Source organism: Aplidium turbinatum, chromosome 4 (assembly GCF_918807975.1).
Source record: "Aplidium turbinatum chromosome 4, kaAplTurb1.1, whole genome shotgun sequence".
Taxonomy (NCBI): Eukaryota; Metazoa; Chordata; class Ascidiacea; order Aplousobranchia; family Polyclinidae; genus Aplidium; species Aplidium turbinatum.
In genome coordinates, this window is record NC_137475.1 from 35,517,279 (window position 1) to 35,540,380 (window position 23,102).

The 23,102-nt window shown below is 40.0% G+C and overlaps 1 protein-coding gene across 1 annotated transcript in view; it reads right to left on the reverse strand.

The window, feature by feature from the left end:
- Window positions 1-609: 609 nt before the first annotated feature.
- The window catches only part of LOC145769626 (dynein axonemal heavy chain 8-like), a 60,422-nt gene continuing 37,929 nt past the window's right edge, over window positions 610-23,102 (reverse strand). The window contains exons 41-82 of the mRNA XM_082581296.1: window positions 22,224-22,331; window positions 21,057-21,191; window positions 20,606-20,758; window positions 19,954-20,081; window positions 19,253-19,622; window positions 18,927-19,067; window positions 18,682-18,812; window positions 18,445-18,551; window positions 18,163-18,305; window positions 17,062-17,196; window positions 16,538-16,874; window positions 16,121-16,394; window positions 15,483-15,672; window positions 14,964-15,086; window positions 14,574-14,704; window positions 13,804-13,957; window positions 13,399-13,563; window positions 12,444-12,789; window positions 11,704-11,807; window positions 11,279-11,455; window positions 10,943-11,110; window positions 10,671-10,799; window positions 9,906-10,048; window positions 9,591-9,736; window positions 9,157-9,396; window positions 8,480-8,693; window positions 8,304-8,397; window positions 7,843-7,977; window positions 7,383-7,535; window positions 6,804-7,129; window positions 6,197-6,276; window positions 5,899-6,059; window positions 5,629-5,813; window positions 5,265-5,428; window positions 4,816-5,027; window positions 4,312-4,606; window positions 3,934-4,085; window positions 3,598-3,831; window positions 3,302-3,454; window positions 2,946-3,135; window positions 2,506-2,627; window positions 610-1,059 (exon numbers count right to left, since the gene is read on the reverse strand). Coding sequence (XP_082437422.1) covers window positions 772-1,059; window positions 2,506-2,627; window positions 2,946-3,135; window positions 3,302-3,454; window positions 3,598-3,831; window positions 3,934-4,085; window positions 4,312-4,606; window positions 4,816-5,027; window positions 5,265-5,428; window positions 5,629-5,813; window positions 5,899-6,059; window positions 6,197-6,276; window positions 6,804-7,129; window positions 7,383-7,535; window positions 7,843-7,977; window positions 8,304-8,397; window positions 8,480-8,693; window positions 9,157-9,396; window positions 9,591-9,736; window positions 9,906-10,048; window positions 10,671-10,799; window positions 10,943-11,110; window positions 11,279-11,455; window positions 11,704-11,807; window positions 12,444-12,789; window positions 13,399-13,563; window positions 13,804-13,957; window positions 14,574-14,704; window positions 14,964-15,086; window positions 15,483-15,672; window positions 16,121-16,394; window positions 16,538-16,874; window positions 17,062-17,196; window positions 18,163-18,305; window positions 18,445-18,551; window positions 18,682-18,812; window positions 18,927-19,067; window positions 19,253-19,622; window positions 19,954-20,081; window positions 20,606-20,758; window positions 21,057-21,191; window positions 22,224-22,331 — 7,536 coding nt within the window. The 3' untranslated portion in view covers window positions 610-771. The remainder of the gene's footprint in view (window positions 1,060-2,505; window positions 2,628-2,945; window positions 3,136-3,301; window positions 3,455-3,597; window positions 3,832-3,933; window positions 4,086-4,311; window positions 4,607-4,815; window positions 5,028-5,264; window positions 5,429-5,628; window positions 5,814-5,898; window positions 6,060-6,196; window positions 6,277-6,803; window positions 7,130-7,382; window positions 7,536-7,842; window positions 7,978-8,303; window positions 8,398-8,479; window positions 8,694-9,156; window positions 9,397-9,590; window positions 9,737-9,905; window positions 10,049-10,670; window positions 10,800-10,942; window positions 11,111-11,278; window positions 11,456-11,703; window positions 11,808-12,443; window positions 12,790-13,398; window positions 13,564-13,803; window positions 13,958-14,573; window positions 14,705-14,963; window positions 15,087-15,482; window positions 15,673-16,120; window positions 16,395-16,537; window positions 16,875-17,061; window positions 17,197-18,162; window positions 18,306-18,444; window positions 18,552-18,681; window positions 18,813-18,926; window positions 19,068-19,252; window positions 19,623-19,953; window positions 20,082-20,605; window positions 20,759-21,056; window positions 21,192-22,223; window positions 22,332-23,102) is intronic.

Genomic DNA, 23,102 nt, shown 5'->3' on the forward strand with positions numbered 1-23,102 from the left:
GTACAATTTTAGTAGAAAAGTGACTTTCTTTAACCATATAAAGATAAAACCAAGCAACCACACCGCATTTAACATAATACAATTAGAGTGAACATAAAACTACGAACGTTTTCGGCCATGCTCAAGTTACCTACACAAATTTGATACGAAAATCCAAGAGGCTTTGCTTATAAAATCCTGCAATCCTCGCCTCAATACGCAGTTGTTTGCCGCAGGCGCTTCTTATCTCCTAAACGTTTTTTCATAATTTGTTTTATGATGCGCTTTTTTACTTCGCGTAATGAACTGCCGTGTGATGTGCCTTTCTCCTCTGCTTTGTAGTTTCATTCTTGTGCATTTCGTTTTTCAGAAGGGCTAACCTGAGTATGGCCGAAAACGTTAGTAGTTTATAGTTTATGTTCAGTTGTTCACTCTAATTGTATGATGTTAAATGCCGTGTGGTTGCTTGGTTTTATCTGTAGGCCTATAGGGTAAAAGATAAAGAGCTTTTGAAAAGCATTCTTTTCGGAAAATGACAGCTAGTTAGTCTAATATCACACTTAGTTTTAGTTACTGACAGGTTTTCTTTGGTAGATGCACAATCGTGGACTCATGTAGCAAATTAATAAACACCGTTGTTTTTAAACTTTTATTAAACAAAATATAAGCTTTACATAAACTGTCACTAAAGTTTTCATTCCAAAAAAAGAAAGAAGGCTTAAAAAAACTTTTCAACGACAATAAATATTCACTTTAACAGAGTCACGTTTGCGAAACAGCAGAAACGCCTGTTTATCTGATGTCACACAGCAAAGCAACACCTCTCATCACCCAGTGCGTGGGTTTCTGGTTTGATTTTAACCAAAGTGGGGTGATGTAAGTGAGGTCGGTACGACAAGGCTTCTTATAGACTGGGCAAACGTACAAAGCCGGATCCTTAGGAGCGGTTGAGTTGATGGCAAAAATATGAACCACTGGTAGGGGAACGAAGAGAACTTTAGGCTGCGATTCTGTGAGGCGCGAATTGCGCCGGTCCCAAGCCGCCCCGTCAAGAAACAGCCCATGTACGTAGACTCCTTCCTGCGTGTCAAAGTTTTCAAGTGATACACTGATGGTCTTACCACCAATTTTAGCTAATTTACAAAAGGTATCGAAAAATTTTCTGGATGTTAGTAAATACCATTTTCATGAAAAGTCAAAAAAAAAAAATTATTATTTTATTTTCATAAATTTTTATGATTTATTTAAACATAGCCTATTTTCATAAAAGGAAAACCCAAAAAACGTTGGATGACACCGTGAAAGATGACATGACAAAAAAAAACCTGAAAATTTAAGATACCAACAATAGAGGTGGAGGAGTCACGGCAGACAATAAGGTACCTGCAGCTAATAAGGTCCGCTAATTTTCAAACATCAATATTTTTCTAAATACTGCATAATTTTGAACGAAACTTGGAATGAGGATACTTTGCGTCTATCTAAACAACATATCTGTGAAACAAGTTTCTACGTAAAAGGAGTTGTGAAATATTAAAAAAAAAAATCTCAAGCGGTTCTTATTAGATGCATGCGTTGTGAATAAGGCCCTGTTTGAATTTGCACCAAAAGTGATAAAAAAGGTGTATTTTCACAATAACAACACCACAAAACAACTTCTAACTTAATCGAAAACACAGGCAAAGAAAAAATAAGTAAATATACAGAGACAACTATTCCCTCCCCCCATGCTACATTTTTTTTTCAAAGCGACATGGTGTTTTTAGATATGGTAGGGATGATAAAGTATTTTGATATTGAAATTGATATTTCCATTGCAATAACAAATTGGATTAATGGTGTAACAAGAATTATTGTTTGGGTCACTCAAGTCTTTAACTCCCACTTTCTTAACCAGGGGTGCACAATGGTACAATTTTCCTACCCCATGGGCCGGCCTTATTATCAATATTAGCCTAGTCTGATCATCATTATCAGTCTTGTTTTAACTAGAAAAAAAAGTTCAAATTTATTGGTTTTACTGCATCAGCATGCACGTTGCACATATCTTTCACATAAAATGCAAAAAAACGGAAGTCAAAGCGGTTTGTTAACTGCAGAGCAGTCTAAAATATGTGAAAATTAATAAAACCACTCAATGTAAGTCCCCCCCAAACTTCAACGTTCCGTAACTCAAAAAGTTCTGAACTTTAGGTTGTGAAACTTCACCAGTCAGTCTCAATTCACCATAGCAGCAATCAGAGCTTCCACTTTTCTTTAAAAGAGTTGTAACAAGGGAGATCCCGGGGGTGGGCCTTATTACTGGCCGGGCCTTATTAGCTGCAGGTACCTTATTGGTTGACCCTGATGTTTCGGGATGAAAACCAGGCTTCTTTGAAGCAAAATGGATGATATTGATGATATGCGATTAGCAAAATAATGACTTAATTGTGAAGTTTTCCACAAACCCTAATGTCGACAGTGATATTGTCATCCTTAAAAATTAAAACAAAATACTTCAACGTCTATTCACAAATATCAAATTACCGCAGGTGCTACACCAATGTCTTCTTTGAAATGCTTCGACACTTCGTTGTGCAGAGTAACTGTATCAAGAGCCCACCCTTTGTGCATCCGGGTCACCTCCTGCCGCATTGCGGTTAAGAAACCTTAAGCGCAACGCGAAGATTCAGTGAGATTTTTACAACAATAACAATTGCAGCGGTTCAGTACTTTATTTCATTGCATTACACGGAAAACTGAACTTTTGTCTGTTTGATTGGCTCATTTAAAAAAGAGTGTTGTTGAGCATAAGGCTGCTCTTTACCGCAAGGGAGGACAGTATAGATTTGAATAAACCTCATAGGCTGAACGAGAAAAAAAAATTGTAATACAAAATACAGTACACACAGGCTACTCGAAGTTGGCTACATTATTTTGCATTTTCTTTCCTTTGATGCATGAAAACATCATTTAACATTGTTTACCTTGCGAATTAAAAAATCCCGTCATCCAAAAGCATGTGGGTCGGCCCTCGAATACCCAGTAGGACAACTGGCTGTTGCGTTCGATCAATTCTGTGAACCAAAACCCGATTGTGGAAGATTCCCACGACAACTTCCGCCATTGCGTGGGAACTTTGGCATCAAATAAATTGTCCAAAGCATCTCTAAGGTTCTACACATAAAAGATAAAGGTACTACAATCAACAAAATATCGCACATAATGCTTTAATTTAATATATGTAAAATATGCTTTGACATATGATGGAAAGCATCACACATTAATCGATCAGGCGACTAAAGTTCAATAAACGTGGCAATTCAACAACTCGGTAAAATACCTCACTCATAATGATAGTTCCCTCAATGGCAAGTTTGAGATCAGTCAGTGTAGTGCGCACTAGTGTCAAAACTTTTTGCATCCGAGCTATCTCTTGGCGCAGGAAAATGTTGAGCGAGTTCAGCAAACCCATCTTCACCAGTCGGGAGCGGACCTAAATAGTGAAGACTACAAGTGAAACTGTTCCTTTTTTTTTCTTTTTTTAAGTAAAATCAACACTACAAAGCATAGCAAAAATAACACTTTTTTCAAATGTGGAGCCTTTTTTTCTTTTTCACAGAATTTTTCTTGACATACTTCGTGTCCAACGTAGTCTACGGGCAACTTAGTGAGCATCTCATGAGCTTGTCGAAAGACAGCCGATTCTCGTGTCTCTCCTGATCCTCCTCCGGAATCCTTCGGCTGGATGCTGAGGATGGTATCGAGGATTGTGGTGGCAGAGTTAGTCTGGTATGTGATGTCTGCATTCATATGAAGACCAAACACTTCAGGCGTGTCAGTCAAAGGGAGGGTGTCAATGGCATCCATGACCTATGTGATGGAATAGAAGATAAAAATAATTTAATCATTCATATTCAGTCAATGTCTGCTCCAAGATGATTGAAACTTCAATTTTTTTCCTAAAAGTTTTACCTCTTTGGTGGTCTTGAAGTGTGGAATGATGTACCCGGTGAAAAAGCAGAACGATTTGTTGAACATCTGCTCGTGAAACCACACGGCCGCGAACGTGTTGAGGAGGCGTTTGTCGTAGTCGTCCGTCACCCTGCCCCCATACTGAACCTCACCTGGTATGACGCATATTGTGATATTCACAATTTAAAGTCTTTGAAAGAAATAACAATAGAACTTTATATTTAAACAATAGAACTTTATATTTATTATAAACTTGCGGTAGCAAAACAATCATAATTCAAATTATATAACTAAAGGGCATACTGTCATACATTGAACCACGCTTTCCAACACTTAAAATGATACTTTTTTGACTGAGTAGTTTTCCAAAAACCCTACCGATCATGTAGCGCACTGTATTCCACTGGATGCCACGCTTAGGATCCAAGTCGTCAAGGTGGTTCTGCAGAAACTGCACCGTCGCGTAATGGTCGGATGTGTTGAATTCGTATGGGATGTTCCAACCAAGAGGACCGAACTTGCGGCGCTCCTGGACCGCAGTGTGAAGGAAGCCTATCGAGTACAGAAGTGGTTTCCACTGAGGCAGATTGTTGACGTCAAGCTGGTCTTGGGATATCCCGGCGAAGGTGCGGGTCAATCCGGCCTTCACTCCTTGGGGCGGCTCGTTAGTGAACTGTCAATGAATGAAGCAAAACGAACACCTTGAAATGAACATTAATAATAACAACATCCAAAAATAGGAAAAACTGACGAAATACACGTACAAACGAACATAAAACGGTGTATCATTATCTATCAGCTAATCAAGAACATATTTGTGCTCTATCCTTTAATGTCTTCAAGGAAGGTATCTTTTTATAAATGAATGTGTAGCCTGCTGACCTTGATGCTCGATTGGAGAAGCGTGATGGAGAATTTAGGATGTTCTTCCGCAGTGATCCATGTCCGGAAATCGACATGAACGGTTTCTGCGGTCAGTACCGTATCGAGGAGTTCATCCATAAAGTCTAAACCGAGATGGCAATTCTGCAGCAGCGCCCAGCCACCGGTGTGCATGCTCGTGCTTACCAGCCTCCGAGCGTGCACTTCTTGACCTGCGAAGAGAAACAACTTAAAACTCGCCCGTGTTTCAGCACAATACTTCTCAAACAAACTGCTTTCGAAACGACACTTATTCATACAAGAAATCTATGATAACAGTATATACAATTTCTCCTCAAATGCACCATCAAAATCGAGCGACGCTATATGTAAATTTTGTTTTTGATTTCATGTCAAGCAGTCATTGAAGTCACTAAGCATCTTTTTGTAGCTGTTTTAGTTTTACCCACCCTGCCCCATGGATATAGCTCGACATTCCAGGTTCTTTTTCTTTGCAAGGGAAGATATCTGATCAGTAGGGTCGGATCCCTGTGAGAGAAGGCACACCATCGGGACACGGATGTTGCTCTCCGCATGCATTTCCTCCAAGCTTAAAATCACAGCATCCGCGTATCTGAAAATGGAAAGGAGTGGACGAATATTACTTAGAATTACTTTTGAATCATCGTTGACATGTTGGCAAAAGTAAAAATTACAGATCGACCGTATGTTTCCACTAGAGTCCAGACTGCGTTCAAAGTTCGACAGTTAGTGAGTTCAACCAGATAAGATGTATGAAGATATCGGGTGATCAGCTACAGAAGGCAGACATACCTGGAACCGAGTGAATCAGCGATGTACTTGCGGGCCTGCGGCATGATGCGGTCGGGACACCATGAGCGGATCAGGAGCAACTTTCTGAAGGTGTCCAGAGAAGCAGAGTAACCATCGGGAATTAGCTCCTCTTCGGGAGCTTCTGTGTCAAACCAAGCTTTCCATTGCTTTTCGTTTCTCGAAACCTAAATTAACGAAGATAAAACATCAAATAGAATGGAGATCCAAACATATCTATCTGTTCATGGTGAAACAATTGCATTCACAAACCTGGTTCAAAATCTCGCGAAATTCTGGAAGCTTCTGTGTCTGTACGAGATTGAGCCAAGTGATGTCAAGGATCCACTTGCACGGTTTCGCCTGGACAGACTTCAAGTCCAGCGCGGCTCCACCTTTGATGAAGGTTTGAAACTCGCTGGGGCGAATAAAAGCTAAAATAAAGCAACAACAAGTTGTTACTAAGCTCGCTTGAGTGGCGAACAGATTGAGGTTAGATCATTAGCAAGATCCAATATGTTTCTTATTGTGTATTACTGCAGGAAAACTTCAAACAAAGAATATAACTGACCTTTCCTCAAATCAATCTTTAGAGCAAGCAAGAGGGTGAAGAGAAGCTTATGGTTTTCATATAACCCTCTGCACGTGTACCTGAAAAACGTACAAGTAGTTAAGTGTGAAGATATGTAACGGTGGCTTAGGTCGCCATTGCTGGCTTTGATTTGTAATATCATCTTCGGCTGAAAAAGCTTTTTTTAAGATTAACGCTTTTCAAGACAACTGTGGTTGATTGCTTGCCAAGGACGGATCCAGCAAGGAGCCTTAGGAGGGGAAGGCGATTTCAACAAACGCAATGTCTGACCTTGCAAATACACCGCAAATAAAGTTACTTTTCTGTGCTTTATAGGGGGCGATCCAGCCAGCCCCAATCGCCCCCCTTTCCTAGATCTGTCATTATTGCTTGCACAATGCATAGGTTTTGAACTACTGACACAGACTTGGTCACCGTCGTTGACAAGAATTTCTGTTGTCCATTCACAGACAACCGCTGAATGATGGAGAGCAGTCTTTGGTGAGAATCAAAAGCTCAACTACAGACGCCAAGAGTTGAACAATTTTGCATGCGCTGGGGGGATCATCAAATAAGTATTAAGTTGGACTTTTGTTCAATAAGATACCTGAAAGCGAGGAAGGTGAAGAACTCAATGATGTTGCAAATCCTTTTGGAAGGAATGGGAGACTTCGCAGACTTGGCCATTGATTCGTCGAACAAACCAAGGAACTGCGTCAAAGAGGTTTGATACATCGTGTTCACCATGGACATCTCCACGATCAAGAAGTAAACAATGGATCCTCGGATGGCGACGGGACGGAATTCTTCGCGAGCAGCGTTGATTTTCACCTCGGTATCGGCCGCCACCGCTAGTTTCTCACTGACTTCCAACGCCATCTCTTTGGTGGTAGCCAGCATCTCGATCAAGGACTCGTCGTCAACCAACGATCCCTAAGAGTTTAAGAGGTTGATGAAGATTTGATTGACAGAAAAATATTGTTTATAAAACTTGACAATGATATTCTTTATGCCGATATAAGAAGTGGATAAACAGTAAACAGACTACACAAGTACGCAAGACTAACTGCAAATTAGTAGACTAGAAAATTATAGAAACAACTAGTAACAGTGAACAAGCACAACCGCTAAGGCTTAAATATGTGATTGTGAAATAATTTGAGTAGGTGAAAATTTTTGTTCTAACCTTTGTACTGGTCAGTTTGAATAGCAAGTTGTCCTCTAACTCCTTCATTTTTCGTTTATAATGAGTCACTTCCTCCATCAGTTTAACCTTCTCCGCTTCCAACTCCTGTTTTTCTGTGAGAATGACGCGACCAAGCAGCTGATCTTCCAAACCCTGACATGGAGAATTAGTAAATTACCACTCAAACTTCATTTTTAATGCAAGCGATTAGAAACAGATAACTTAGCAGTCCAACTCGTAGCCAGAAACTGTGATTATGTTTTACCAGATGGCAGGCCAGCTTGCGATTCTTTCAGATTTTATCAACGGTTAAACTGTAGTATACAGTATTAGGCTGTCTGATGAACTTTCATGGACATCGTGGGATTATGGTCGGGAAACAAAAAAATTGTTACAGTATATGCTTAATGCTTATTGTCAAATATTCATTTCAAATGATTGAAATGAAGAGAAGATATACCTGCATTGTGACTGTAAAGTCAATGATAGAAGTTTTAGCGCTAACTTCAGGCGTGTATGCAGGGTTGGGAAGCTTAGTGGTTATGTAAAGCTGAAATCCATTCATGACATCAACCTCTTTGTCGCCTACTTTCACCTAAAACGTGATATAGCATTGTAAGGCCGGTTGGTAAGTTGCTGGTTTAGTGGGCAACCAGTAGGGAAGGATGCAAGCAAAAAAAGCAAAGATAAGAATGCGTTAAGAATCGATATTAAAGTAGAAAAAATTATACTATAGCGACGATTACGGATGAACATTTACATTACATCGTTATTTGATTCTTATGGCTAGTAAAAAAAAAAAATACGAAAAAAAAGTAACGCTTGGAAACAATTAATTGCTTTATATTGCGAAAACGAATCGATTACCGTCGTTGCAATATTCATCAAAATCACAAAACTGTTGATTCTTAACAAACTGACTTTGTATGTGCTTCCCGCTTTTATGAAGTTTTTTTCCAACACATTGTCCAAAGCAGGATCCAAGTCTTCGCGTATGTTCTCAATGATCAACGGCCTGCCAGGTAACAGAATGGCGATAAGTACGACGAAGACAAACGCAAATTAGTATCTTACATAATTAGATGTGTTCAGCTTGCCTTCCTTGAGACAGGGCGTCTTCCAAGTGTGTACGAAAGTACTTGTGGTTGAGAGTGGTCACTATCAGTTGGTTTTCCTTCTCTCGATTCTTTATCCACGCCTTTCCCTGCCCTTGCGGATCCATCAGCAGCGGATATCTGGTGGCCTTCGTCACTATGATGCCGTTCTGAACCGACAGGTCATCGCTTGGTAGGCCTTGGAGGTTCCATTCGCCTTCATATGACATAATTGTTGTTAGAACGTTCGCAAAAGTTAATTTTAGTTGATCGAATCTTAGTTAGCCTACTATTCAAAATCGTCTGATAAAGATTAGAACATCAATGATGTGTGATAGACGCTTCAAAAAGATTTTTTTTTTTCAGTTAGAGCAGAACTACAATAAAATAATGTTGTACGACCAGGTAAGTTTCTAAAAGTAAAATTTCCTTTAACGAAAAAGGCGATGGCTGGCCATGGGCTGATTGTGAGATTCCTTGAAACACTTCAAGCAATTCAATATTTCAAGGACGCCTGTTCGACACCGCTCAAGAGCATGGTGGCAAGACAAGGCGTGCTTGTATGTGGACATGAAGATTGGCTTCCTTGCTTTCCGTTCACACAATCTAAATCTTCACGTAAGCCTACGACTAATGTCTTAAGAATAAATATGTCAATACAGCAATCCAACCAGCCTTACCTATAGTATGAGCATCAATAAGCATTGCTATAAGATTGAGGTCGGAAACGAAGGGAATTTTTCGATCAGTCAGTTCTTTTTCCCACGTTTCTTTGATCATGTAATTGCGGAATTCCTGGTTGAACGGGCCACAGTAGGAGAGGAAGCCTGTAGCCAAAAGCACGTTGCCAACAAGTTCTTTTATCTCCGCTTTAAACTTGTAACTTTGCTCTGTCCAACGTATTTTCTCGCCACCCAAACCTGTGAAAGAAAAGAAACGTGAAGAGAAGGCATAAAGAAAACCATTTTTAGGTCTCACTCATCGGCGTATGAGCAGATCTTTCCAGGTCTCACTGAGTTGGGTCACATTTTTAGGTCTCACTGAGTTATAGTCTTGGAACAGATAAGCCAATCATGCGATACAAACACTTTGTTTGGCTCCAACGTGGGCCTACCTTCGATCAGTTGCGTGGCAGCCGTCATCTTTCGACGACAAGATTCAGCATCGTCCAGTAGTTCTTGCTTCTCCATCATAGCAGCGTCGAACTTGGCTTGGACTTCATCCAGTTCCCTTTGCTTTTCATCAAGCTGTGCTTGGGCTCTAGTCAAGTAAAGATAATTTTAATAGAAAATGAACATGTGTGTAAACATCAATATAATGCACTTTTTACCACTTTATAAACAGCTTATATGAAACATAATTCGGTGTGTTTCTATATTTCAATTTTAATCTAACATGTCTTGATGTACGAAAATCCAGTCACACTCACTGTGCCAGATCGCTTAAGGCGACAGATAATTTTGCTTCCTGCTTGGCGAGGTTTGCTTTGAGTGGCAGGACTTCTTTGTTTATTCCATAAAAGGACACCATGGCTTTTGTCCATGAAAGTAAGCCAGCCACGTTGCCACAGACCTACAATGATAGACAGGTAGTTTATTAAGAAACGATCTGAATCAAATATGATTCGGTCAAGTCCACAGTGTGAACAATGAACACTATTATAATAAATAACTTTTAGGGAGGTAACGTTGCTTAATCGGCTCGGTGGCTCAGTGATTAGAGTGTCCGCCCTTAATCGGTAGGCATAGGTTCGGTACACTACCTGGTCATATCAAAAAGACTTTCAAAATAAAGTGGTACTGAATCTTATTCCTAATTGGCACCAAGCAAAGGAATGGATTCAGAATAACAGTGTAGCCTACTCGGCTGCGCCTCTGTACGGCTGGTTCGACACCGTCTGCCTTGTAAAGCTCTGAGAGCAAAGCATATCTGCCATGGTTACAACGCTACATAAAAACACACATTATTATTAGGACGTTAATAAGAGACGAAAATGCATCACAACGTCACCACAACCGTGATAATTCCCCCGAGATTGCATTTATGTCTACAAAAAAAGGGCAATCAAAATTAAGTGAAATGACCGAGAAACAATGAAACAAATCGGCCTGCAATCTGCACGCCTACGCCAAACCTCTACACAATTAATTTATTGGAAGTATTAACTTCAAACTAATGTCAATTTTAAATGCACCTTCTTGGCGTTTTCAAAATTGTAATCGTCGGCGTCAAAGTAGGGAGCGAGCAGTTCAGCTGTTTCTTCATTGATCGAATCCTTGTCGAAGTTCTTCAACAAATTCATGAATCCGCTCTGGGACATCAACTGCAACGAACCCAAACTAGTAAATGACTTCATAAACGACAGTGCCCTGGTTTCAAAATGTATTGATAGATTTGAGACTAACGGTTCATGTAAACTTTTGTGTTGATTGCATAAACTTAACCTTAGAAAAGCGTAGTACTGACCTTCAGTGCCTCTCCCCAGGACGGCTTGACTGTCGGCCTGTCAGGATCTTGTTGCACTTTGTCGATAGGACGTTGAAAGAGAATGAGAGCGGCGTCCATGATTCTCATAATCAAGTGAGGTGGCTTGGCCAGCTTTCGTACCGTGGCGATGTCCGCTGCTTTGATGGTCTGCATGATCAGTGTTTGTAAAAGTCAACAGAAAATTTTCAAGTTAATGGTGAAGTAACAGAATAAGGCAATTATTATTTCCCACTTCTTGGCTCTTTTCATGTTGTTTCTAATGAACTACATTAACAAGTAAGCGCTGGACAAGTGGACACGTTTCATACAACTGACATTCAGTGCTTCTTCTGCAGCTAGGAGAGCTGGTTCAGCGGCTTCTAGTTTGCTTTCAGCTATGGTCTTCTCTACGGCGATGCTATCTACGATGGTCTGTGCCTTTTCTTTGACCGTGAGAACATCGTTCTTCACTTTCTCTGCTGCTTGTGCTGACACTGTCACTTCTTTCAGCACCTGATTATTGTGAAATATTGACTCGAGTTATTATCCTGATTGTTCGTTGGTGAAGTAATTACAGTAAAACTGATCCTGTCCGAAACTAATAAGATTTGTAGATTTGTACAATAATTCAAGCAGAAAATCGTAACAAACTATTCTTCGCATTACCTCATGTAACAAGACCAATAAACACACATTATTAATAGCAATAGACTGAGTTTCACTTTTAGCAGAAACTTGTTCTCACATTTACGAGACCCCACCTGGTCAGCTTTAACTGAAGCCACTGCCAAGTCCTTTTCTTTGACTACAAGTTCTTTCGATAAGACCGTGACTGACTCACCAGCTTCTAATAACTTATCCAGACCTAAAAACATTGATCACTGTGTGACTAACACAAATATCTGTCAGCTCAAGCATAAGAATAAAGTTGGTCTAAGTTGGTCTTGGTCTAACCTAGCTGCTTGTATAATGTGTTTTATTTTTGTATTTTTATTTTTTATGTGTGATTTGAGTATGGACATTCTTGTCTGATGCAAATAATAATAATAAAAAGCCGAAACTTATTCGAAATGGAAAATACAAAACTGGTGTAGGTACATACATCAAAAACAAAAACCGATTGCAAGAACTAAAGGTGTTCAAAGTAAAAAAGATAAAGCTTTGGTAGAGAGTTTGCTTTGTTGAACCATAGAGAAATAAAACATAATAACTTTAGCGGGTTTATTTTATTTAATTATGTTATATTTTGTGTGAAATAAAGTATGCTAAACCCGCTAAAGTTACTATGTTTTATTTCTCTAAAAAAGATATCCCAATAAATTCTAATCAATTTTATTAGAATTATGGACAAAATATTATAGCGAGTAGAGGTTGCACTGTAACCAATCAAGATTAAATGGAGCTTTTTTAATACATTATCGTACGTTTTGAGCTGATTACATAAAAAACTCAATAATTCAAACAAAATCAGTGTTTTCAGTGTCGGAATAAAGAAACCTACCTGTGTTCATCCTCTGTGCGAGATCGGCAAGAAAAGTGTGTTTCTCTTTGTATATCTTCTTGTAACCTTCCAAGAACGAGAGGTAGGACTTTGGCGTGACGTGAGTGGTGCGGCGATAACGGTCAAAGTACTCGACGCAAGTCACGGCCACTTTGTCATGGAAGATACCCATTGTCTCTATCAGTGCTTGCTTGATCTCCGGCTCGCAGATCACCGCGACCTTGGAAAGAAAGTGGCTGGATACAGCAACGAGAGCGTCGCGAGGCCACCTCGTGAACCAGTCCATCGTGCAGCAACTGAACAGACCCGGGAACTTCAACGCCCGATTTCGAAACTTTTCACCGATCTAAACAAAAACGTACGTTTTTCCGATAAACTTCTCAAAATGAAGGTTCATTAATCCATATATATTTGTTGGTCAACCATTTGGCGAAAGTTGGTTGTTTACACGATCCCAAAGTCGTCGAAGTTTAGAGCCAAATACTCAATCAAGCGAGACTAGTGTTGCCATTTACTGCGAACAAATACAAAGGTACAAAATTAAGAACACGCACCTTTGAAGCGAGAAGCAAAATTTAAAGCATTCAACGTATTTTAAGAAGATATAAATTTGTTAAACTAAACGAGGAAGGAACAGATTCCATATAATGTCAATTGGTGTGATGGGATGGCGCAGCGAGTAAGGCACTTGCTTTCCAATCATGCAATATTGGTTCGACCCCAGGCATAAGCTGGTTGTTGAAAAACACTGCTCACCCAGGGTGTAATAAATTGGGCGGGCGTAGTTGCAGAAAGGCTGTCTAACAAAAGTAACCGGCCACCCTATATCGTTTAGTGACAAGGGCTTTGTATAATGAGAACCTTATTGTCTCACCCCCTATGTTTGGATCTAGCATGAGAACCACCTTTATCTTTAGTATCAATATTAACGATGAAATAGATGATGTGCGCCTACCGGTGAAAAGCAAAGAACAATGTGCAGGTTGTTCCGCGACCTCGATATGAAGTAATCGTAGAGGTTTTCTTGCGTAGGGGGAAGACGGGGAAACTCTCGCTTCATGACCGCGATCAATCCCTGAGTTATCTCGTCAATCTCGTCTCGTGCAAATAACCCGGACACCTGAGGTCACGTGATTTTGAGGAGAATGCGTCATTTGAATAACAAGTTTCACTCGGTAACTTTAGCTAAACTTGATTGTGTTCAGGTTAGTGGAACAAATACTTTATCTGGAACCTTGGAATCTTCTTTTTTGAGGATAAAATGACAACAACGTCTTATGAAGTAGCCAATAGGCCAATGTGTTTATTGGTCTTAGGGTCTCTAGATTAAGATTAATACCAAAGCGAATGTACATCACACCTGGCCGGTTGATAAGATGTTGTTGAGATATTCCAGAAATCCTTCTTCTTTGATGTCATTGTCGGTGAATATGAAGGACACACCTTTCCCCTGACCCCCGGCGACGCGGTACAAAGCTTTCAGGTCTTCCATGAGGTTCGTAGCATTGTACGTTCTATTCATGCAATATGTTAGCATAAATATAGCATTTGAAGCTATGCATGACGTTGCTCACAATGCTCATGATCTAAAAACGTTGCTCACGATTATTTCATAACAACAACTTATGTATTGCAAGTAGAAGGTTGCACATAGCTCAAAGCTGCAGATTTTCGTTTGACTCTTTTCAGGAGCTAATGTCGGAAGAATAATAATGTTATGGTTTTATTTATTGTCGCTCTGCAACAGCTAAGGCCTTTTAGCGACAGGGCTCGTTTTTAAGTTTCTATCTGGTTTACGATGTCATCACATTATAGTCCAACTTATTGTCACTGCGTTACGCAAGAAAGAACACAATCGGTACCGTTTTTAAAGTCTTCGGTTTGACCAGACCTGGAATCGTTCTCAGATCTACCAACTCCAGAGCCGAAGGTGATAACCATTCGGCTCTGAGCTGGTCTAACATCAGAATAAAATAAAGGTTGAAAGGACGTTAGCTCCTGAAGAGAGTCAGATGAAAACCTGCAACTTCAAGCTATGTGCATTGTGCAACCTTCTACTCGCAATTTTCAAGTTTTGTACCATCAATCAACTCTTAAACTAATGTATTGAACCAAAATTATATATTTCACCTTGTCATTGTAATTTGAAATGATTTGTATCCGGCAATGAACGAGGCAAGTTTGGTGAGGCTCTGCTTTCCTGAGCCTCCCACACCAACCAACAAGGCGCTACCTCGGGGGGTGCGGATGATCCTTGATATCTGTGCGATCAAAATGCTACAATAGTTGAATCATAGCGAGATGGATATAACCAAAATCCGTTGTTAAAAAAACAAACTGAAGTATTTTGTTGCTGTGAAGCAGCAACTCCTTGGGGCAATGCACTCATCAGCATGAAATAGGCGCTTTTAGTAAAAATACATATAGTTTTGAAAATGCCGTGCCAGTTAATCGACTTTCTGCGTTTGTGAAAAGCCGAAGACAAGCCGGGTTTGAATAGGTGCAGTACACCAGTCACACCTTGACAAGATGAGTCATTGCATCTTTGAAGAAAACCATGTCCATGGAAGCGCCGCGAACCGCTTCGTTGTATTGCGTCATGAAAGAGTGCAGGCGTTCACGCAGTTGGTTCAAGCTGTTTATCTGGAAAAAAGAAATCTTGATTCATGTTTGGGCACTCTGATGTTAAGAAAGTTTCGAAACGAAACATTATCAACAGAAAGAATTCTGCAACACAGGAACGTTCTGGTAATAAGTTATTCTTCAATGAACATGGCGCGAAGCTTTAAAACTTCACAACGCTTTCCGTAATTTTTTGTTTTGTTTTTGTGTCGAGATAATAACAAAATGAAACGAAGTTTCTCACCAAAAACTCGATTCGAGAAAAGTAATTTCATTTCGAGCAGGCTTTGTTACTTGCACTTATTCGTTGAGGAAATCTATAGCTCTTCACGTAAAACTTAGCTTTGCATTCCTTCAAAAACAATCAATTCATAACCAAAAAGTGATAGTCTCGTTGTAACATTATAACCAATGAACCTGTTCGTAAATCTTTGGCGCCTCTAGGTCGGCGTCGTCTGCTTCTTCCCCAGTGGCTTCGGGCGGGTCATTGAGAAAGTCGACATAGAAAGGCTCGGTACCGTCCACGAGCAAGGAGTCGTCAACCTTTTCTCGAACCACTCGAGAAATCGAGTTTTCAAACCATTCCTTATCTTCTTGGTTCGTAAATCTAGTGGAAGATGACGCGTGTTGGTGACACTTCAGTAAATCGATTTTTCGGCGTTGTTAACTTGTGCTACAGATTTTACATCATGGGGGAGCGAAACTACATCCAGTTTTGGCTTAGCCGCCACATTAAAAGGGTTACGTTTTTTTCTGATTAACAAATAGTTTTTATGGGTTGTATAAAAGAAGTAAAGTTGGTTAAGTAATTTACGGTTTGTTGTTGAAAGCAAACTTATAGAGAGGGATAAAAAATTGTCAAGTTGGCAATTGGTCTTTCTAATGCGACCGAAAAATCGAAGCTGCACGTCCCGTTATGTAATGTCTCTATAATTAGTGCGAACAAGTTGGGAGAGAGTAAAAATAAGAATGACTAGTTTGGATGCATGCGATATATGAAGTTTAACATCTGGTGAACAACTTTATTCAAATTTTGGTAACTTAAGTTCACTCACCGATCTGCAATGACGCGGCAGCATTCATGTTTGAAGAGACTTATCAGTGAATTCGGATCTTCGCACTCATCAGCCTTCACTGTGAGCATGCCTTGCCATATACGGGATAAGTCGCGCAGGTTGAAGATGTAATGGAACTTTGCTGGCGTTGGCAGCATCTTCACTTTAGTCCACTGCCACAAAATTCTGGTAGCTGGCACCAGCTTCGATATAATTTCTATAACCTCCGGAGAAAATTTCCTTTCCACGCAGAAGTATCCTTTTCCGATAATGCCTGCAAGCGCATGTCTGATGATTTTTATCAGTTCTGCATGTTCTGTTACGTAGTCTAATGTTAATGATCTCAAAAAAATAATAATACTGAGTCATACGGTAAGCACTAAGCATGCAGTCTTTGTCAGTCCATGAAAGACTAACCAAATATTTTGTCGATGGAAGCATTGGAAGGCAGGGTGCAGTTGAAGACGTTGAATTGTCGCTTGAGTCGTTGTGGAATGTCATTGCGACCGCCGCCAGGATGGATCATGGCGGCAATGAACTGCATGTCGACGATGCTCGTGAAATCGCCCGGCTTTTCGAGCGAGTACATGCCGCGCATTTCCATCATTTGCCGTACGATCTCGTTGGTGATCTGGTCTCCCCACTCGTTGATGACAGGCATGTTGATGTCGTCAATGAAAACACTCATCTTGCGACCGGCCGGTGGTCCGTATGTGTTGCCCATTCGCTTGTCTACGTAGCTCTCGATAGTCAGCTGCAAAGTAACGTGATTTTGATCAGACTATCACAATTTAGGCACACTTTCACTGTAACAAATTCCTTACATTTCTGTCTTTATCACAATTAAGATAGATAAAGATTATTAAGAACCTACATCACATCGACATAATGCAGTGGTCTTATAAAGAGACAAAGGTTGGGTGCAAGGAACAAAAACGTACTTGAAACATATTTGGTTGGGTAGCAGAGCTAAAGTTGAATGACTTTGTCATCATTACTTCATGGTCTAATCCAAGCATGTAGCCCTGTACGAGCACTGTCTTCCCTGTCCCTTGCTCGCCAGTCAGCATCACCGCCTTTAAACAAGCAACGCGTTATTTGATTGAACAGGCGGACATTTAGTGTTTGCTAGCGAATAACCAATCGTATAAAGCAGTGGTTTCTTTGAGTATTTTTTGCTGTGAGTTTCTGGAAAATATCTCGGCATTATTTAGAGCAAGAATTATTATATAAAGTTATACACTTTACATGAATTGATAACTTCTACAAATTCAAACTGCGGTTGCTGTGTTTGCTATGGTTGAAAATAGTGTCTCATTGCGCCCCGATTTCATGTACGAGTACCAACAACAGAAGGTGATGTCAATTCAGTCTCAACGCGTATACAATAAAAGATTTCAAATAAAAATAACAGAATCTATACACAAAATTACACATCAACATTTAATGGCGGACCCCTGCTAGCGGGACAAACGTCAGGTCTTATCTACTAAAGAAGGGAAAAACGGATGTTGATGATGAACATTTAATGATTGAAAGTAAAAGATATGGTTGTTCCTTCAATTCCGAGCATGGTTACTTGTTTAGCATTGCAATGCACATGCCAGCAAAACTCTGAATTTTATAAAAAATTCTTGTGATATGTTTTTAACACGGCATCAATAGATCAGCAAACACCTGATTCTATCTTACAGCACATCCTATTCAAGGTCCAAACCCAGAAATAAACTCGTAAATGATTGAGTTTCTCTTTTAGCATCATGATTGTTGCTTACTTCACAGTGTTGCACATGGCATTTCGTCATAGCACATGACTAGGGAACTGTGTTCCGAAAGCTAGTGCAATTCGCTATTACCACAGCGAACTCGCAGTATCAGGTTAAAATAGGTCGTTAAAATCTACTGTATATTGTGAAATACTCGTAAAGTATACATAAAAATGGAAATAATTGGAGTCGAATATAAAGTGATTTTGTTTTATAATGAACCTGTTGCTCAATGCTCATGTTAAAGATACCAAGCATTAACGTTTCGTCTTCTACCTTGTTTTGCTTGGCGATGACGTCGATAAGAAACTTGGTGCGAATGTTGTCAACGTTTGGCACTAAAATGGTGGCGTATTCCGGAACGGAATCGCTCGGATAGTGATATTCCACTACTCTGTTCGACCAGTGCTCCCATTGCCCTAAAGCGGTTAATAAGATGCTGTAGTTGGGAAGTAGTTGCCTTTTTACATCATTTCAACGTTCTTAAAAATTAAAACTATGTAAGGTGGCAACTATTGCTGGCTGGGATAAATAACAAATAGTTCATCAAATACTAACCCATTTCATCCGGAACAAACTCAAATATGGTTTGCTGCGAGTCCTTCTCGATTTCTGGAAGATCTAACTCACTCTCGTGTTCACGCAGGAAAACCTCCATGGCATCTCTGAAAGATAATGAATAGTAATCGTGATGTGGCATCAAGACTCCAAACAAATCTTTGTTCTTATCCTTTATTTATCGGCATTTGACCATTGAAAAACTTCAAGAACCGAGATAAAAAGACCCCACTTTACCTGTCTGCCAACTCCAACGTAGCTCCGATGCTCCACATGAGTGCAAATATGAACAAGCGTTGCAAGTGGTATCCGGGTAGGATTCCCACGTCATCTTTGCTTGGTATCAAGCCTTCTAGCACGTTCAACGACTAAAATATCGCATAGACATTGTCAATGTTATAACGGAGTTGACAATAATTATCGGTATCGTTGTGATAACTAACACAACACGCAGTCGAATGTATGTTGCGAAGTTGTTTTACCTGTGTGATATAATTGCATTCCAGCAAATCCATTTTGGGAGTTAGGTTTTGCAAAGAAAACGTGTATAGGTCGTCGAACACTGAGTGGTAAAACCCCCTTATGTGATCGGCCTCTTGTATAGGTCGCTTTAACAGCCAGCCCTGCAATGAAATGTCGCCAAGTCAAGTCTGGCATCATGATGCTTGTGAGCGTTTTAGTCGCGGATGCCAGTTGAAATAAATTGCTATAGAATAAACTAGGAAATTAACCGTTTCTTTTCGAGCACTAAGACGCATTTACAAGATGGCTGCAGAATATAACGTTAGTTCAAATGCTTACAACTTACTTCAAGTATGGGTCTCCAGTCAAGCGCAGACGAGCTCATGTACACCATTCCGTTGCGAGACACTGTGGCAGGCGACGCGTTGTCGATGTTGTGAACTTCGAACAATATCTTGCAATTGGCCGCCATCGGGATGCGATCTCCATTGGCAAGCGTCAGCGTTTTGTTGTCATCGAGCACGGAATTGAGGTTTTCGATCCAAATGGCGTCAACAGGGCCATCCAGTATCAGCCAGACATTTTCTCCTTTCTTTGTCTTGTGAGTTCGACGCCACAGAGTGCTAAATATCCCGTCCGTCCAATCATTGGTTGCCACGTCAAGACGTCCAAACATCTGAGGAGCTGTGATTGCTTTCGGATTCATCCGCACTTCTCTGGAAAACACAAAAGATTGATATAAGCACCTCCGTTCGTCTTCAGAGTGGTCAGAGTGGTCTTCTGAATTCCATCCAGTCGCTACAGCCATTGGACTGTGTTGTGTGTTGCCATCAAGCGCTATAAGATTAACATTTCGATTTCGAGGTCCGTAAATAAACATATAGTAGTGATGGATGAAGTGTGGTGCGGCCTGGAAAGTTGTTTCAGAGTAGTGCAAGAATGCATTTTGTGCCAGAGTGCAACCAATGAAGCCCATAGTTATATCTAATTATAGTGAAAGAGTGCAACAAATCAAGCAAAAGTAGGAGAGATACGAAACCCACTCACTTGTGTGGGTCACCGCATTCAGTCATGGCACGCATGAGCATGTTGATGCAGGCTGTCTTTCCAGCGCCACTCGGTCCCAGTGTCATCATTCCGTGACGCACACGTTGGGTTTCAAATAACTGCACCACCTGGTTTATCGAGTAATTTATAATTTACGTCTGAGGGTGGCTGCTTCACTTGTATGGTCACTTCGCAGCCTTTGCTATGACACTACTATTGTGCTTTTCAATTTGTTACACTGTGACCATTTTTTGCAGTTATGTTGTGTTTGCATTTAATAGTATACGCCTATTCGCGGCAACCAATACGTTTCTGCGACTACTACTACTGGTATGTAGATAAGACTGAGGTTGATAACGAGGTATGAGCTGCATAGCATAAGGGTCCATAACGAGGTTTGGGATATAAGTTCAATACGGAAGTTGTAAATGACAAAGCCTATTGTAAATCAGTGTGTTCCAAAAGAGTTTGACTAGGGAACCATTTCACAAAAAATTCAACAAAATGGTGGTAAAACAATAGATCCGAAGATCGACAACATTCAAAAGCGAACAAGGCAATTATTCGTATTTTTAGATTTGTAAATTATTTCGACCAACATTTAAAAGTGAAAGTCGAAATATTGTACAAAGCTAAAAATACAAATAATGACCTTTAGATTCCAAGGTGGATGGTTGACGATACCCATCTCCACCACTTGGGCGCCGATGGCAGCTTGTAGGTCTACGTAGGTAGCGCTGTCGAGTACAATGCCGGGGAACAAGTCCCCGATCAAGCTGAGGAAGAGAGGTTCGTCCTCATCAACCTGGAAAAGAATGGTTGATTATTCCTGTTAGAAGATCTCACATCAACTTAAGAAGCACCAAGCGGTTGATATGTCAAAGTGAAGCTTGTCAGGCTGAGAAAGCTTAAGAGTGATAAAAATTATATCTAGAGGCAAATAAGATTTTTTTGTCGCACAAAACAAAGCAGCAAGACTTCCTTGAAGTTTTAAAAACAAAACGTTTAGATCTTTTCATGCAAACAAGCAAAACTGCAAGTCATTATTTGAAAGAATCAACAAAATTACTCCTTGAATTTGTCATACTCATAAAACATCTTACAAGCTTTGAGACGTTCATGTCCCTAAGAACCCTCATCACAATAGTAGGCTCTCCCTCGTGGGGTCTGGCGCGCTTAGAAGCTCCTAATGTTCGCAAGACCGAGAGGATGTTGCGCAATCCGAAATCATAGTGGACCTTCAAAGTCGAGGTTATTTCATTATCGTCAATTGAATTTATAGCAAATATACATCGTGGTTGTCTTCGTTCAACGGTTATCGATCAGTGCAAGTAACATTTTCCAACATATTCATTGCGCAGCTTCTGTAAACCAAAGCGATCTATACACGCAGGCCTTGCCAACGTGCGAACTGGAGGTCGATGCAATTTCGATTTTGAATAAGCTAAATGTACTTTATATCCCTTTGAAATGGTAGTTTTGAGAATCCAAACTGCCAAAGTGTGATCACTGAATCTCAAATCACTGCAAAACTCCTAATTTTAAGTAAAACATGATAAATCTTTTTATGTTACCAGTGTTGCCAGACGCTTTTGGACTTCCAGCACAAGTGCCAAAATCTACTCCATTATTTGTATGGCAACAATAACACAAAAGTGGTTCAAATCACACAAAATATACAGAAAGACTATATATTTATTAACTACTACTCCATCAACTTAGACTAGCGATTTTTGCGACTAACAGATCGGGCTCCAGTCAATTTTAATGCTGCATGTTGGCATGACCTGCGTAGGCCTAATATGTTGATTGATTGAATCTTTCCTCGCACTGGGAAAGATTCTTGCAGAGCTTAATCCTGGCAGTTTCGCATACTTGTAGAGGCTTTGAATCACTGACGCAGGCCCGGTCACCGAGATTGACAGAGTAAAGTTTCCGATTGTTGAAGTCTTGTTGCCGGGAATCATTCCATCCATTAGGTGCCACTGAATGGAGAGCAGTCCTTAACGTGCGTTGCTCAAGCGCACACCCCGAGAGTCGAACCAGCGCGGCTTGATCTTGAAGCTTCTTCGTTCCAGAAGTCACGCGCTAACCAACTGAGCTATCGGGGCGGATGGTTAAAGGTCGCCATGGGTTAAACCTTTCGTCTAGTATGTATACATTACAAAATACTAAAGATGATTTGGTGGTCATTCAAAGTCGAGGTTATTTCATTATCATCAATTGAATTTATAGCAAATGTTTTATATAATATATTTATAGGGGACCACCTGCTTGGTAAGCTGTTCCTCGCATAACTTGTACAATGTATAGAACTTCTGTGCAAGGATAATATTTTCCACGAAACCGCAGCTAGCCAGCTTGACACGCATGATGATCTGTAAATAAAGTGGCAATCTTATGTTAGGTCAGTGCAACAATCAATATCAAAGGGTTTGACATATTTGTATTATGTAACAAAAATAAAATATGTTAAACCCATTGGCGCTCGCAGTGCTTTATATGTCTGTGGTAGAACAAAGTGAACTCTCTAACTATGGCTACCTAGAGATACGGCTTGATTAGTCACATTCTGAAGATTTTTTCCAGATTTTGCCAACTTTTCGTAACTGTCTGAAGAAAATTTGCTAAAAATTCTATTTTAACGTCTCCTTTACTGTCTTCCCCAAGTGACAAAATGGGTTTTAACATCATCAGACGTTAAAAAACAGACAATTTGATTCATAAAATTTCAGTCAGACTGTTAATTACTCGCTGACAGTCTGATTGGACGTTTTTTTAACATACTTTTTCTACTGATTCCCCAAGACAACAAAAAGCTTTTATATTATTACGAGTCAGCAAAAAAAAAAAAAATCCTAGACAATTTCATTCAGACAGTAGCGGTAATAAAAATCTGCAAAATGTGATAAATCAGGCCGCATCTCCAGGTAGCCACGTTTCGAGCAAAGCTCTAGCAATGACAATTTATTGTAGATAAATGGTAACAACTAACCGGGAGTAAAATGAGCTAACATTGCATGACTTTTCATTTAAAACTGGGCAACACTATAAGGCCTCCTAGTTTTATATTTCCTTTACCTCTAGCCATATTTCTAAAAGTAAATTTATCAATCAGCTACTTTTATATTCAAACCTCTACAGTCTAC